The following is a 17,926-nucleotide window of genomic DNA, read 5'->3' on the forward strand; positions in this document are numbered from 1 at the left end:
TGTCACAAGAGGAAAATGTTAATTATACTGATCCATCTGTTCTTTGGTTGTGGGCAGAAAGCAGTATTTATTTTATACAAATAATTACGCACAACAAACAAACTCATTCCAGCTATGAAGGAGCTTTGCATGCTTATGTTTTGAGCACTGCCTTTATTCATGCTGTATTGCCTATATAGGCTCGTGGTTTAGTTGCCTGTAGAGCTAGTGGAACACATCATTTATACACCATTGGAGAAAAGGGCAATCTGCTCCTGGATTACAATGCAAAATTGCATACTTTCGTGTTACACACTGAAATCCACTGATGTGTAGATGCTATGCCACCCCATGTCAGTGAGCACAGTACAAGGGGTAGACAGGTCATATAACCAATCAAATTGTTGCTTTCATCAAACTTCCTGCAGCTGTTAGACCAAAGAACATTACTGATTGGTTGCTGTAAGTTACTGCCCAGTACCCTAGCAGTCCAGTCTGGCACTGAGCCCAATCCATCTATTTTGCCTTCAGATGCACCCTGCAGTTAGGCAGGCGCAGGAAGAAAAATGTTGGGAGACCTGAATGGTGAGGGATTTGTCAAGCCATATTGATCTTGATTTACATGGTAAAGTGTTCATCATCCTTATATTCACTTGACCTTTAGATCTAAAAAATTATCCATAGTGGGTATTTAAGAGGATACCTGACAGTTCTGAACAGGGTTCTGTTCAATGCAGATTCAATTCAGTTTATTCCATTCAGGAAAGATGCCTGCATAGTGAGCAAGAACAAAACAGCGGCAGTATGACAGTCATGCACAAGGCATCAGTATATTTTACACCAGCAGCAACTCGATTAAATCTCTCAGACCTGGATGCAAAATAAACCTATAGTATAACACTGTTACATAACAATAAACATATATTCAATGGACTGTCTGTCAGAGATGGGCTTTGTAGATGATTTTATTTATAATGATAATGATTGCTTGACAATGCTCATGAAGTCATCTACAAGTATTGCCAACCTCTATATTTGTATTCTAGCCTCTGTAAATATAAATATATATATGTATATATATCAAGTCTGCATTGTGCAAGGATATATTACAGCCAAGGACAAGTGGTAAGCAGTTAGGGTTTTTCATATCAGCATCATTCACTCACAGCATGCATTTTGGTGTTTTGATCGAATAGAAAGAATGTGCAATTTGAACATATGAAAGACTGAATGCTAGAGGGACTAGTTAAATGTGAACTTAACGATTGTCTAATTTCTGATTTACCCCTTCCAAAGAATTCCAATTGAATGTGATGTTCTGTGGCATGCACACAGTGGAACCAAAGTAACAGAATGCTGTTTTCATGGTCACATAACTTGGGTGGGGTGGGGATAAGTCATAGTTTCATAGAAATGTAATTCCCCTTGAAACCAAAAGACCTCTGTTGAAAATGATACAGACATTGGAATGCAATAGGAGTATGACTTTCCCAAAAATAGCTTAAATGCTGCTTGGTACATGGGCAAACGACTGTAGATAAAATAGCATGTTAGCACTGCATTTATATGAATACTAAACTAAAATCAGTGACAGATGCCATAAATGCCTTCAAAACGTCTCTAGACATTATGGATATGAAACACTGTTAAAGTATGGAGTAAAAGTGCAAATCACTTAAGGGTCTAATCAGTCCTTATAAAGTGGGCTGCTCTTCAGGCGCTGCAGTAGCTCAGCTGGGAGTGGTTCAAATTTTTGTTTGCTGAAACTGAGAATCCACTCATGTGCCTCCTGAAAGAGGTCTTCTCCCACTGCCTCTACTACTTGCTGCTTCCAGGCTCCCAGCTTTGGCCGCTCTTCAAACACATTCACACCACCTGCAATTACCTGCAATGGATACAATATAGTATGTTGATTATGCTGCTAAAAGAGCAATGAATATATTTGCATGACAACTAATTACTATTTAATATCTGCCAATTTTCACCATGAAACGAAACAATAACATTACACTGCCATTACGGTATCAGTAAGTGCTTGAGTTAAATGGTACATTACTGATACAGTGATCTCAATGTATGACTGTACAACAGCTCCAGCTTAGGACACTGTGTATAATGGAAAGTGTCCATAAGCATTTAATGGCATACTGACCCCTAGAATATAGTGACCTCGGCCAGGTCCAGACTGGGATTCACAATAGGCCCTGACAAGTACAAATAGCCCCTGTGGAGTGTCTTTCCGCATGGGTTGCCATGGCGACATGCAGTAATTTGTTTGTTTGCGTCCGTATCTAAGAAAGTGATGTCAGCACCAAGGTTGCCAGGTTGGCGGTTTTCCAGCCAAATTGGGCTACTAATTTAAAGCCCAGGTAGGTTTTGAAAGTACAAAGCTAAGGTACGGATTTGGGCTACTTTTTGGGTCTTTGTCTGGTTTTTACTTTGGAAACTAGACAAAGTTTTTTCTTGTTCTCTATTCCTAATGGGAAATTCATATAGCTGATTCCTGTGGATCCAAATTGAGCCAGAGGGACTTGCCCCGGTTCCAAAGCAGCCACAATCAGGGGCGATCCTGGCCCCTTCGCCGCCTGAGGCAGCAGCAGTTGCTGCTGCCCCCATTCCCCTGGAAATTCGCTCTTAAAGTACCAGGAGCAGCATTTTTGCTGCCCCTGGTACCTAGTGGGGCGCTGCCGCCTGAGGCGACAGCCTCAACTCGCCTCATTGGCGAGGAACCCCTGGCCACAATGTAGAAGAATATATCTCAAAGATATATGTCCCAAGGCTCAGTTAGTATGGCCATGTGGGGTCAGAATGTACCATTTTAAATGTGATTTGTAATAAAAAGATATGTAATTTTAACTACTAACTGAGCCTTGGGACATATATCTTTGATATATATTCTTCTACAAAGTTTTTTCTTGCCCTAAAGTGCCAAGCCTTTTTCAATATATTTTGGTATTGGATTGGGTATTTGGGGGTATTCAGGGCTGAAACACGCTGGGTTTTTAATATGTGTGCCACTTGTACATTTTGATATGCTTTTCAAGTAGTGCCCTGTTTCTAACATAATGGCTAAAGAAAGCTGCAACAAGGGCAACCTACAACTATTTCTGCATTACCTGCATAATTTCAACAATGGCCACCAGGTCTGCCACAGAGATCTCATCCCCAGCAATGAAGGGTTTGTTCCCCAGGAATTTCTCTTCCAGATTCTTCATGGTAGTGTTAAAGTCTGCCAGTACTGCATCAAGTTTTTCACGGGGGGCTTCCTTTCCTAGAAGGGTTGGGGATACACACTGACAGAAAAGAAAAAGATCCTTATATTGCTAGAAACTGCTTATACTGGATAGTGCTACTGCTGGAACAGAAATGTTCTTGTTGCAAGAATATTGATTTTAGTTTTAGATTTTGTAGCTTAATCCATACTTCCAATGTTCGTAATTTAGAGTATTCCTTAAAAAGAGCCAAAAAGTTGCAGGTCTTACTTAAAACGTTGTGGTATATCAGACAGATTGGCAGATTGAAGGCATGTCTTGGGGGCATATATTTTTGGTCTACTTTTTCTCCACTCTGCAGAAAAAAAAGCAGCTGGATTATGTTGGAGTATGAGTGGTAAGAGTGTGTGATTGCTATTGTATAAGTGGAATTTCAGAGGTAAGGCTACCTTCACAGGAATTGTTAAAAAAGCAGGTTTGTTCTAATGAAATCCACCATGGGTTGCTGCTCTCTTTCCAAAATTAGGCCACACCAGTCTGACCAATGTAATACATAAAAAGATTATAGGATGGAGCACACGATTCAGCAGACTTTGCTGCAAAATATTTATTAACACAACATGTTTCGGATCTACATGGATCCTACTTATCTGGGGTTCCACTCTTGACTTCCATCCACTTCTCAGGGAGCCATGTTGAAACAGCATGGCTTCACAATTATATATCTTAATGTACTCAGGGGTGTTCTCCTATACTGTGAGCTAACACAACTCTCCCTTCTCTTGGGACTCCTTTCCGAGTGAAACCCAGGCGGAACTGCACATCCACCTCCCCGCTGGGTGACAATGCCACTAGGAACCTAGTCTCTCTAATAGTGCTCAGCAAAATAACCGTGAGCTAAAAGTCTCTCCTAGAGAGACCTATAAAAGGAGATACTTATCTGGGGTTCCACTCTTGACTTCTATCCACTTCTCAGGGAGCCATGTTGAAACAGCATGGCTTCACAATTATATATCTTAATGTACTCTAAATCAGGTGGGCCCAAAAGATAGATCGGGATCTACCAGTAGACCTTTAACTGGTGATCAGTAGATCTCAAGACATTGTCAACAAACAGCTTGTCTAAATACATCTCCTATTTCATGCTTTTCATTTTCATATTTATTATGTTAAAGTTACATAAGAAATAGTTGTAATAAAGTATGAGCACTCCTGCTCTAATATGATATGACCCACAAAGAGGAGCCGTTCTGTTCAATAAACTAAGGGACCCTTTAGTGGCCAAACTTTAGGGGATTGCACACAGGCCCAGATTTGTGGCAAGGCCACAAAGGCCGAGGTCTAGGGCAGCAGAATTTCAGGGGTGGCAGGGGACCTGGGGTTTTCCAGATAATGGATATTTCCATAATTTGGATCTTCATACCTTAAGTCTACTAGAAAATCATTTAAATATTAAATAAACCAATAGGCTGGTTTTGCGTCCAATATGGACTAAGTATATCTTAGTTTTGATCAAGTACAAGGTACTGTGTTATTATTACAGAGAAATAGAAATGATTTTCTATTTCTCTGTAATAATAACACAGTACTCTAATTATTTAGACAAAATGGAGTTTATGAATGACAGCCATCCTGTACTTTGGAGCTTTCCAGATGACAGATCCCATACCTGCACCAGTCCTCTACAACATCATGACCTTATTTCATGATGCTTACAGCTGCTTTATCATTAGGCATGCGCCAAATCCTTAATTTGTCGATTAAACCAAAGTTCTACTAGTAATTTAACAGAAAACCAAACCCTAATTTGCATATTCAAATAAAAACATATTTTAAAAATGTCTGCCATTATTACCAGAAACATTTGGTGCTCTAAAGTTACATGACTGGGATTCTGAATCGCAGAGCAGGACCCTGGATTCAATGCATCCCTATTGCCATGCAGCAACCTGAGCATATTGTTTCGCAAGAACACTGCTCTTGGCAAGTTATCAGTAAAGGCCATATATTCCACATCCTAAAGATTGTGTAGCAAAGTAAACTAATACAAATGGCTTAAGTTACCTTCGTCCAAAAGACCTTAGCACTGTTGGGTCTGGTGTTGGTGTGCTGCCAAGCGAGGTATTCATCAACACGGGCACGCTTCTGCAAATCCGATGGATACCAGTGATCAGGGGTTTTATATTTACGAGCCAGATAAAGTAGTATTGCTGTGCTGGGGGATAAACAGACTATTAGCAGCTGACCTTACCTCCAGTAAGTTTAGTAATCCTGACATTGCTGTCTTTGTATGACACTAAAAAAACACTCTACTTCACCTTTCTGCCATTGTGAAGTCTCCATCTTTCAGTGCAGGCACTTTATGTAAAGCATTGACTTTCCCAAACTCTTGAGTTAGATGTTCCCCTGCAAAGATATCACAAGTCACAATGGCTGTGAAACACATCCTTGTAATCATGACACAGAAAACCTGTTTATTATGGTTTATGTTTATAATTCCTTAAAAAGAAAATCATGAATAATAAAAAACATAAAAGAAGCAAAAGAGCCCACCTTAGAATCACTTATCCTACATCAACCCTGAACATTCCTAAAATTGTATCACTACTCTACAGTGTTTTTTATTCCTCCCCCTCATATCTGTGTCCTTGGGTCTGCCTGCTTTCAGCTTTCAGCATGTGGTATTTGCCAGACATTTGCCAAATGCAGATGGTTTTTATTCAAACAATGTTATCTCATATCTTCCCTTGCTAAAATACACTGTCATTAAAATGTATCTCTCTTTGTGGATCTATTTCAAGTGGATGGAGAAGTGCAGGAAAGCATGCCTGCTGCCTACCATCCACTCGAATGGGAAAAGTCTGGTAGCACAAGTATTTGCAGATTCCAGTCCAAAGGTGCTCTAATGAATGTTTATATCATATTAAAAGTTAATAAAAGTGAATCATTTTTAAATATTTTTTTTTTAATCATTTTTAAATATTTTAATTATTTGATTAAAATGGAGCCTATGGGGGAAATTCACTAAGGTGTGAAGTGGTGAACGCCAGCGTTAAGTAAGTTCGATGCTTCGCCTATTTGCTAATGGGGGCTGGCGAGACTCTAGTGCAACTTCGCACTCTAACGCCAGGCGAATTTTCGCCAGGACTAAAAATCGTTACTACGCAAATTCACTATGAAGTTGATTTTACTGAACGTTACCTGGCGAAGTGCAATAGAGTAGATAAGGCTTTAAAAAAAAAAAAAAAGTAACATTTTTTCTAAGTCCCATTTTTATGGGTGATAGGCTGCAAAAGGACCAAATTTTTTTTTTTTGGGGTACCCTGCTTCCCCCTGCTTTCCCCCTACATATGGCACATAAACTATACTCTGGGCACATGTGTAGGGCAATAAAACGTCTCTATTTGCATTTATTAAGGTTCCCTGGGCTTGTGTAGTTTTATGTATTTGCTGTAACATATACGTCCATTCAAACTTTAAGTTCCCGCCGTATGCAAATTCCCCTTCGCTACCGCAACTTCGCTTTGCCGGGCAAATTTTCGCTAGCATAACTTCGCTATCTTTCACTTCACTGAGTGCAACTTCGCATTTTTGTGAATTTGCGTAGCGCTGATAAAAATTCGCCAGGCAAAGTGCGGCAAAGCCATCGCTGGCGCAACTCCGCCAGTTAGTGAATTTGCCCCCATGGGAGATGGCCTTCCAGTAATTCTGGATAATGGGGTTTCAAGATAATACAGTATATACTATACTGGTATTAGGCTTCTGTCAAATCCTGCACATCCATAACAAATACTTATCAGAAAACTGGTTACTGATATTATGATCTAGTACCCCCTTAAGTTTTCTAATTGGGACTTCCATGTCACAGGCAGCTGCCCAGATGATATAAATAGAAGGTTGGCATGCAAAGACAACACGAAGATAAACTCCTTGCCGTTTTTGATGGCTGCAACTTATGACTCTTCCTCCAGCTGCAATTACTAAACTTCAGTTTTCCTGACACAAAACATCTGGGGAATCATATGTGCCAGATTATCCTCAATTACAGCCTCAATTCAAGCGCTAGTATTCATTTATTAACAGGGCTAAAGCCAATGTTGAAATTTGAAATGGTCAGTGTAAAACTGTCCCAACTCTCTCTACTTAATTAATTTATATGAATGAGTCTATTTTTCAGCAAGCAATAAGCTCACCAATTCCCTCCAGTGCTATCACTATCTGCAAGGAGTTTGTTCGCCCTGTGTCAAGTGGGCAATTCCAGAGTTTCAAAAACATACAGGCAGGTTAACTGGCTCCTGATGAAACTGATTTATCTATGGTGGGGAACTTGGATTGCAAAACTCCACTGGGACAGGTACTGATATCAAAGATGAATGATTTCTGTCATGTGCTGCATAAAGATGTCAGTACTATATAAATAAAGCATAATTATAATACATGGATATGGAATTAACCAGAAAACCGTTATACAGAAATCTACCACAGCAGTGAATTTCCATCTCCTAGGGAGTCAATTTTAAGCAAATAATTCTCATTTTAAAAATGATTTCTTTTTTCTCTGTAATAATAGAACAGTAGCTTATACTTGATCCTAACTAAGTGTTATGAATTCATATTGGTGTCAAAAACAATCCTATTGGATTTATTTAATTTTTAAATGTTTTGTAGTTGGCTTAAGGGCTCTTACACACGGCCGTTCCGACCTGCGCTCCCCTGCGTTCCGTTTTTTGGCGTTCAGCCGCAGGGGAGCGCAGGAATAGACGCAAGTCATTATTTGAAATGGGGCTGTACTCACTCAGGCGCGTGTAGGCGCCGAACGCAGGAAAAATGCAGCATGTTGCGTCTGAACCTGCATTCGGCGCCTACACGCGCCTGAGTGAGTACAGCCCCATTTCAAATAATGACTTGCGTCTATTCCTGCGCTCCCCTGCGGCTGAACGCCAAAAAACGGAATGCAGGGGAGCGCAGGTCGGAACGGCCGTGTGTAAGAGCCCTAAGGCAGTGCTGTCCAACTTATGTGGTACAGAGGGACTGAACACAGCATATGATTAAACATGTGCAGGCAGAGTATGGCACACACAGGGAGCATAGGGCAGGCAGACACAGCAGAAGACAGAGAAACCTATTAGGATCACTGTAAGATTTATACTGTGCTACATAAAGTGACACAATGCTGATGCCCCTCAAGCAGTTTGTATGAGTGTGAGCAGATGAACAATGTGGGCACTGACATTCTGGGACTGAGGTGTGAATAGTACAGGGCTTTAGGGGTGTGAACAAAGAGGTTACTGTCTGAATTTGAGGTTTAAACAGGGGCCAGTTAATCTCAGAAATGATATCTTTTAAACTTTACACATGGTAAGCAGTCACAGCAGGCAGACTTTCATGTGGGGGGATGAAGGGTGGGTGTTCCCCCCCCCGAAACGTTGAATGTTTGGTGGCTGAATAAAAGGGGATACTCCCCGACTGCATTAACCAGTGTGTGTGCGGATCTGTATTCTATACACTTTCATGTGGGCTGCCAGTTTGACATCACTGTCTTAAAGAATGGAGATCCAAATTACAGAAAGAGACTTATCTGAAAACCCCCAGGTCCCAAGCATTCTGGATAATAGATCCTATAACTGTATTGTATTCTACTTACATCACCGACCAAAGTAATAAACTCACAGAGCCCCCTGCAGAGCTGTAAGTGTCTATATAAGGCAGCAGATCTTCCCTTTCAAATCAATGTCCTTCCCCATTGTCCCACAGACTTACCTTTTAACAGCTGCAATTTGCAATGGTTGAAAGGGATTTTGTTTGCTCTGGTAAAAATGTAGACAGAACGACAGGGCTGTGACAGGAGGTCCAGATACAGGGTGAGTTCTGAGCTGGACATTGCTAGAAAACGTAAAGGTCTTCTTACTAGTTGAGCAGAATTTGCAGGACTACACAGTCAACTAGTGGGAGCGACTTCTGAACTGTAACGGGATCCACCCAGTATGTAAATATACCCCGTCTCATACAGCAGCATTACAGCGTTGGAAGGAAAACAGGATATTGCCTCCAGCAAGTACATCAGTATGGTTATGGTTTTTTAGCACTGGGTTTTGTTTTAAGGAAAAATCAGTGTATTTATTTGGATTTCAAGCAACGGAGGGATCCTGCACACAGTAAAACCTCATGCTGTGATAGTGTTTATTATACTACAGTATACCAAAAAACATTTTGTTGTATACCCCTCTCTTCATCAGGTTTCCATGCATGTGATTTAACAAACAACAAGACAACACCCCCTTTTATTTTGATTTATATTCATTTTTTATCAGTTCATTTGCTAACTTGGGAAACTACAACAAAGCCTTTGTATAAGTGAAAGCTGGAAATCTGCCAATATGCTGGAATTTGTTCACGTCTCTGCACCCAGAGGTACTGCATTGTGCAGACACAAGAAGCAAATTTCATTATGAAAATGCATACTCATGCGTTTCTGCAACAAAATCCCCTCCATGTGTCTGCACCCAGGCCTAGTGCCTCTGGGTACAGACTACAAACATGCAAGTGAGCTGATGCCACAGAGAGGCAAATGCAGGCCCAGAAACAGCCCTGTATAACAGCACCCTAAACTGCAGATGCAGAAGTTTATACTGGTCACTCAGGAGTTGTAAGGAAGCATAACAAACTGATAACCTATGAGATAAGTCTGTAACACCACAGATCTAGTGGGCACTCTATTCACACCTATTCTGTGTATTAGACAACTTTATTTTCCATAATAATGAGATAAAGTCACAATTTTGGTTGGGTAGATGAGGAAATATATTGGAAGGCAGATGTCCCACCAAACATTTATGTTGGTCCCGTTTGTGGGATGTAATCACACTATTTTGGGTTCCCACCTTTAACTCAGAAGTGGATTCAACTTTGATTCCAACTCAGTTTTTCTTTATTTATATGTGCCTATCAAGCTATACAGGGGAATAGCAAAGTATCTGCAATTAATTCGGAGCTTTCTGGATAACATGTTTCCAGATAAGGGATCCTATACCCGTATATATAACATTATTAAAATTGCTGGAATCCTTATGAGCAAAGACCTGCAAAACACAGCAATACGTGCAGCATTGCTCATCCTACTAAACAGCTGCAGGAAAGAGCCCATATATCAGTCAGTAAAAACTGCAAACAAAACATACACCTGTCTATTCAGGAAGTTACTAGCTCCTCTAAAGACCAAACCCTGTACAAAATAAGTGCAAGTCTCTCTCTTAAACAGATACAAAGCGACATACAATTTCACACAGAACAAACAGGGAGAAAAACATTGTAACATAAACATTGTAAATATACGGAAGGAGGTTCCTGCCCTGTAGAGTTTTCAGTGATGGTCACTTTGTGCATACAAATGGATTGTTTATATAGACATATGTCTTGTGTTCATTTATTTGTTCAATGTATTTGTTCAATGTATTTGTTCAAGTTACAATTCAAAATAGAGCCTGTTAAAATAAATATATCATTTGGAATGCAGGCCCAAATTAGTATACATTTTTTAGAATACATTGGTTTTAGTACTGAAGTGAAGACACGCTGAGAAGTATTTTGTCATGGGAAAACATGTTTTTTTCAAAACACATCAGTTAATAGCACTGCTCCAGCAAAATTCTGCACTGAAATGCTGCATGTATTGCTGTGTTTTGCAGGTCTTGGCTCAGAAGGATTCCAGCAATTTCAAAAGAACAGATTTTTTTTATCTTTAATTTTGAAATCTGATATGGGACTAGAAATGTTGTCAGTTTCCCAGGTGCCCTCAGCCATGTGATTTGTGCTCTAATAAATGTCACCCACCTTCCATTACCCCAGTAGCCTATCAACAGAATAACTGGAAGGTAACAAGACAACAACACCCTGACATAAGATAATAGCTCCCTGGTAGAATAAATTATTTGCAGTATAAACAATGTAATTTAGAAATAAGAACGACACCATAAAAATCATCAAGGTAGAGAGAACCGACGCACACCCTTCACCAGATCAGCCCGGTGCTCAATCCCAGAGGATCCGGCAGCCTCCCTTATACTAGAGAACAAAGAAGGATCGGCACACAGGCATGAATGCCTGTGTGCCGATCCTTCTTTGTTCTCTACCATAAAAATCATGACAGAATCCTTTTAATGGCCGATTAAATGTCTCTACTGACAGTTGCCATTGCCTTAATTGGGAAGTAGCAGGAGTGGAAACATATTGCTCAGCAGGTAAAAATATACCAGGGAAGCAAAAAAACTGCCATGAAAGCATCTCTCATACGGAATAGGATTATTGCTGCAAACAATATTTTATCTTTATGTACTGGACAGACAGATGCAACCCTTCAATGCAAATAAAAAAAAAATTCACTTTATGATGTTAATGGCTCTTTAAAGGTATAAAACCAGACAGACTATTCAAAATAAGAACGACAACTCAAATATGATCTGGTTTTTGGTTGCCAGGGCCATTGCTCCCAACAACCAGATGGCATTTTTATTTTCAATCTGGAAAGAGGCAAACTAATATTTCAAAGCATTCCAAATAAATAATTATGGTCTGTTGAACAGTATCTTAGACCAAGTTCATCTATAACATGTTCAAAGTTGATATAAATATGAACATCCTGTTTAAGTAGATGGATATGAGCTTCCTTGACAAAAGCAGCTGCCCAGATGATATTAAACAGAAGGCTGGCATTGAAAGGCAGCTCAGACATACACCTCTTATCATTTGCATGGCTACAAGTTAAACATGTGGATGTTCATCTCTAGCAGTTATCTCTGAACTTCTGTTTTGTGGAAGTGAATATGGCTGCACGGCATCTGGACACCTGGAGAGATATATGTGCCAGCAGATCCCTTATTACATCAGCTTAAAGGAAGGATACTTGCTAACACTTTAGTGCACTCCAGCCCTTCCTTACTGGCTGTTCCATTAGGGCTGCAGCCAAGGTCAGACATGGAACTATCAATGTGATTCCGCAGAGTATGCAACTATATTCTGATTATGCATTGACAAACCACACTCACACACAGCTCTCTGGCAATTACAGGATCTAAACTCGTCCAAAATTAGAGAGGAAAGCCATGCCTATGGCTGTTTTTAGATGAGAATTCCATGATTCTTAGTCATGATTAACTGTCCTTTCCTTATGTATTGGGGAGCATTTTTATTTTATTAATGTTTCTTTCTTTTAAAGAGGACTGAAGTGTGCTCAAGTTAAACAGAGGAAGTCTAACAGAAAGTGATCCTTGTATGTGCTGATATTTCTATTCAATAAACTTGCTTGAATTAAAAAAAAAAAAAAAAACCAGAGGAAGTCAAAGCATGATGTTTTCTCAAGCTGTGAAAACCCATCGCCCGAAGGTTGTACTTCCCCTCTCTCTCTCTGCTGCATGTGTTGCAAAATAAGACAGAGGAGTTCAAGTTTGAATTTATGCTGGCTAAGCACTTTGAAGAAATGAATATGGACCTTTTGCCATCACAGAAAAAGACTGGATGATGTTGGTGAAACAGGCTCTACACTTTGACTCAAAGCATGGTACATGTATGGGATCTGTTATCTGGAATATGGTTGCCAACTTTTTTAAAATGTATTACCGGCTGCTGGGGGGCGGGGTCACAATGGGGCGGGCCGTGACATCAAAAGGGGCGGGGCCGCGCCACCGTCGCTAGAAGAAGTAAAAGATAAGGTAAGTTCCAGGGGATTGGGGGCAGGCCGAGGGCTCCTTTTAATGGTATTACAAATTTACCGGCAGCTACATTGCCGGTAAATTTGTAATACCGGCCCCGGCCGGGTGGCAACCCTATCTGGAAACCCATTATCCAGAAAGCTCCAAATTACAGAAAGGCTGTCTCCCATAGACTCCATTATAATCTGGAAACTCATTATCCAGAAAGCTCTGAATTACGGAAAGACTCTCCATTGTAATCAAATAATCCAAATTTTTCAAAATTATTTATTTTTCTCTGTAATAATAAAACCATACCTTGTACTTGATCCAAGCTAAGACATAATTGATCCTTACTGTATGCAAAACCAGCCTTTTTAATGTTTAAATTATTTTCTAATAGACTTAAAGGGGTTGTTCACCTTTGAGAAAGTGATATTCTGAGACAATTTGCAATTTGTTTCAATTTTTTTATTATTGAAGGTTTTTGAGTTATTTAGCTTTTTATTCAGCAGCTCATCAATTTGCATCTTAACTAATCTGGTAACTAGGGTCCAAATTACCCTAGCAGCCATGCACTGATTTGAATAAGAGACTGGAATATAAATAGGTGAGGGCCTGAATAGAAGGATCAATAATAAAAAGTAACAATACATTTGTAGCCTTACAGAGCATTTGTTTTTTTAGAAGGGAGTCAGCGACCCCCATTTGAATGCTGCAAAGAGTCAGAAGAAAAAGGCAAATAACTATAAAAAATAAATAATGGACCAGACCCTTACAACCCAAACTCAAGTGCGGGACAGAGGGAGCAGACTTTCTACATATGGCCTGGAGCTGTCCTCCAGTAGCCAAATTCTGGACTGAGGTTCTCAAACTTCTAGATGACAAATTGGATTTCCCAAGGATACTTACACCACAGGTGTGTATATTGGGACTTATAGATGACATAATAACTACCAGCCATGCCAGAACTAGATATAAAACCCTCTTATATTATGCCAGGAAAATCATTTCTATGATGTGGATGGGCCCTAAACCCCCTACAGTGCAAACTTGGATTACACTAGTAAATCAAAATCTGCCACTCATTTAGCTCACCTTTGCTGGCTAAAGGCTCACAAAAGAAATTTGATAAAATATGGAGTCCGTGGTGGGAGGCGGGGCTAGAAGGTTGTGGTTCTCTTACATAACTTACGATTTGTGGAAAATGTGATATACATACCCAAGATAACCGAAGTCTATGACAATTTAACCCTAATTTTTGGGTCTGAATGGGTAATTGCTTCTGATTTAGAGACAATAAAATATGAAAACTAATTGAAAAGTTACTTAGAATTGGCCGTTCTATAACATAATAAAAGTTAACCACCCCTTTAAGGTATGAAAATCCAAATTATGGAAAGATCAGTTATCCAGAACACTCCAAATCCCAAACATTCTGGATAATAGGTCCCATATCTGTATTTACACACTCACAGACATCAGAAATATTGTGGGGGCTTAAAAGGGTTCTTTACCTTTAAATTACATTTTAGTATGATGTAGAAAGAAATATTCTGAGACAATTTACAATTGTTTTTAATTTTTTATTATTTGTGGTTTTTGAGATATATGTTTTTATTCAGCAGCTCTCCAGTTTGAAATATCAGCAATCTGATTGCTAGGGTCCAATTTACCCTAGCAACCATGCATTAATTTGAATGAGAGACTGGAATATGAAAGGGCCCGAATAGAAAGATGAGTAATAAAAAGTAGCAATAACAATAAATCAGTAGCCTTCTTTTTAGATGGAGTAAGTGACCCCCATTTAAAAGCTGAAAAAGTGCCAGAAGAAATAATTCAAAACCTATAATAACAAAAAAATAAATAAAGGCCAATTGAAAAGTTACTTAAAATTATCCATTCCATAACATACTAAAAAAAAAACAAAAAACTTTAATCTTCAATTTCTAACTGTCCCCCATTTTCTTCCTCAACGAAAAAATTGCTGTAGGATTTATGGACGACATGAGAGCATGGGCTATGGGTAACATTCTGGGGACTTTTCCTTGGCTGCTGACTGTATACCACCCCCTCCAGTGATAAAACAACCCATGCTCCTCCCATCTCTGTCATAATCAGAAGGACATGGGTGGGCACAGGTTTTACTATATTACAGAAATCACAACTACATTTACTAACTTCCCACTAGAAGGGCCAGTAAAAAAAGATCAGATTTAAAAGTGGGCTCTTCTTAGCACCAGGTTCAAATACTACTTCAATTCTTTGGAGGTTAAAGAGATACTGTCATGGGAAAAAAAATTTTTTCAAAATGAATCAGTTAATAGCGCTGCTCCAGCAGAATTCTGCACTGAAATCCATTTCTCAAAAGAGCAAACAGATTTTTTTATATTGAATTTTAAAATCTGACATGGGGCTAGACATTTTGTCAATTTCCCAGCTGCCCCAGTCATGTGACTTCTGCCTGCACTTTAGGAGGGAAATGCTTTCTGGCAGGCTGCTGTTTTTCCTTCTCAATGTAACTGAATGTGTCTCAGTGGGACATGGGTTTTTACTATTGAGTGTTGTTCTTAGATCTACCAGGCAGCTGTTATCTTGTGTTAAGGTGCTCATACATGGAGAGATCCGCTCGTTTGGCGATGTCGCCAAACGAGCGGATCTCCCTCCGATATGCCCACCTTGAGGTGGGCAATATCGGGCTGATCCGATCGTGGGCCCTAGGGCCCAACGATCGGATCCTAACGATGCCTTAACGGGCAGTCGGATCGCGGGACCGCATCAACGAATAGATGCGGCCGCGATCCGACGGGATTTTCTGTCCCATCCGATCGAGCAGATCTCGATTGGTGAAGCCCGTCGGGGGGCCCCATACACAGGCCAATAAGCTGCCGACACGGTCTGTCGGCAGCTTTTATCGGCCCGTGTATGGCCACCTTAGGGAGCTGTTATCTGGTTACCTTCCCATTGTTCTTTTGTTTGGCTGCTGGGGGGGGAAGGGAGGGGGTGATATCACTCCAACTTGCAGTACAGCAGTAAAGAGTGATTGAAGTTTATCAGAGCACAAGTCACATGACTGGGGGCAGCTGGGAAATTGACAAAATGTCTAGCCCCATGTCAGATTTTAAAATTGAATATAAAAAAATCAGTTTGCTCTTTTGAGAAATGGATTTCAGTGCGGAATTCTGCTGGAGCAGCACTATTAACTGATTCATTTAAAAAAAAAAATGTTTTTCCCATGACAGTATCCCTTTAAGTATAATGGAATGAATATATTCAGGAATTTCATCCCCAAGTTGTGTGGCTGATGACAGCTTCGACAAAGCGGTTCCATAGACTAAAGAGCAAAAACGCCCACTGTCACAAGAGATTTTGATGGTTTTGCACAGGCCATGTTATTTGGGTGTTCCTATGAAACTTTTATTTTCTGGAGGGAAAAAAACTCATGAAATGGACCAGCGAATAGGGAAAATCCTTTTGCCTGCTGATTTTAAGTTGTTAATGATAAACACATTGAAGACCAGTTAGTCCATGGAAGGTGGTTGTCATGGAAAAGAGTATTTGGATTTTAGAGACATTAGTGCTGAAGTTCATTTCCTTATTAGGGAATACTGGTTTAGGCAGCTATTTCGACAATGGTTTCTTATTGCCAGGAAGGTGTGACAGCTGCTACATTAACAAAACAATGCTGCCGCAACCACTCTGGTAGACTGTCTCACTGTTACCATTGGGTCCTGCCCAGAATTAGACAACCAGACCCCTTCTGGCCCGGTGCATAGATCAATAGTGTTTGTCTCTGGCAATTTACAGCAGTCCCTTTGTCAATTGCCAGAATCCACAGATTGCCAGTTCAGGCCTACTGTTTGGGAGGCTCCAACAAGTCAAACTTCCTTCTGAGATCCAGAGCCAGAGCTTCCTCAAAGTTTGAAAAAGGACACAGAATTTCTAGCAGACCAAGGTCTTCTGCAACAGGTGACTATCAATGCCTTCATCCATCATCATTCATCACCCTTAAATAAATGAGCTCCTAAATTTCAGATGAATAACAATCGGTTGTGGGAAACAAATGAGAATGTATGTACTTTTGTGTGCATGTTTAACTTGAGTGTACGTTAAATTTATACAGTGAACCCTCGATTTTAATGGGTGCATTTCCCTGATTTTAAGTAATGTTTTCCCGGATGTTACATCAAAATTTTGTCCTGATGTACCCAAAAACTGTTGTTTTTTTTTGTCAAATAAAGAGGTTTAAAGGAACAGTAAAGTCAAAAAATAAAAGTGTTTTAAAGTAATGAAAATATAGAGCAGTGTTGCCCTGCACTGGTAAAACTTCTGTGTTTGCTTCAGAAAGACTACTATAGTTTATATAACTAAGCTGCTGTGTAGCAATGGGGGCAGCCATTCAAAGGAGAAAAGGCTCAGGTTACACAGCAGATAGCAGATAAGCTCTGTCTAATGGTGTTATCTGTTATCCATTCGTTAACCTGTGCCATATAGCCGTTTTTCAATTTCTGCCATTGCTACACAGCAGCTTGTTTATATGAACTATAGCAGTGTTTCTGAAGCAGACAGATCAGTTTTACCAGTGCAGGGCAACACTACATGAAATTTTCATTACTTTAAAACACTTTCATTTTTTGGTGTTACTGTTCCTTTAAAATACTAACCAGATGTATATTTTACATTGGTTCTGCCTGTAAATTGTCAATTACAATTATTCTGTCCCTTATACAGTCCTGCACCAATCACTTATTGCTTTAGGTTGTGTATTTGACTGAGAGACCTTGCACATGCCCCCTAAAGTGTAACATTAATGCTGCAATGCTTATGCCCTTATTATTCATACAGTTAATATTGTATCTCAAAGTTATACAGACTCCTGCGCTTATATCCTTTCAGAAAAATTTACTTTAACACATTTCCCCGATTTGATATTTTCTCGGATTTTACATAATTTTTTCCTGGTCCCATGAAAAACATAAAATGGGGGTTCTACTATAGTGCTATTTTGACTTCATGTTGTTTGCTACAGGCTAGTAAATAAAAGGCAAACAT

At 39.8% G+C, this 17,926-nt stretch overlaps 1 protein-coding gene across 2 annotated transcripts; it reads right to left on the reverse strand.

The window, feature by feature from the left end:
• Positions 1 to 706: 706 nt before the first annotated feature.
• Positions 707 to 9,163, reverse strand: gstt1-like.2.L (glutathione S-transferase theta 1 L homeolog). Of its 2 annotated transcripts, none has more exons than NM_001096872.1 (5): positions 8,952 to 9,083; positions 5,510 to 5,597; positions 5,256 to 5,401; positions 3,096 to 3,272; positions 707 to 1,864 (listed from the first exon to the last, which is right to left on the reverse strand). In NM_001096872.1, exons 2-5 carry the CDS (start codon positions 5,532 to 5,534, stop codon positions 1,667 to 1,669), a joined length of 546 nt encoding a protein of 181 aa, NP_001090341.1. In that variant the 5' UTR covers positions 5,535 to 5,597; positions 8,952 to 9,083; the 3' UTR covers positions 707 to 1,666. The 2 variants fall into 2 exon arrangements, with proteins under 2 accessions (NP_001090341.1, XP_018106421.1); XM_018250932.2 differs by having other exon boundaries at positions 929 to 1,864; positions 5,256 to 5,406; positions 8,952 to 9,163.
• Positions 9,164 to 17,926: the final 8,763 nt, after the last annotated feature.

The sequence above is a fragment of the Xenopus laevis genome, chromosome 1L, assembly GCF_017654675.1.
Source record: "Xenopus laevis strain J_2021 chromosome 1L, Xenopus_laevis_v10.1, whole genome shotgun sequence".
Taxonomy (NCBI): domain Eukaryota; kingdom Metazoa; phylum Chordata; class Amphibia; order Anura; family Pipidae; genus Xenopus; species Xenopus laevis.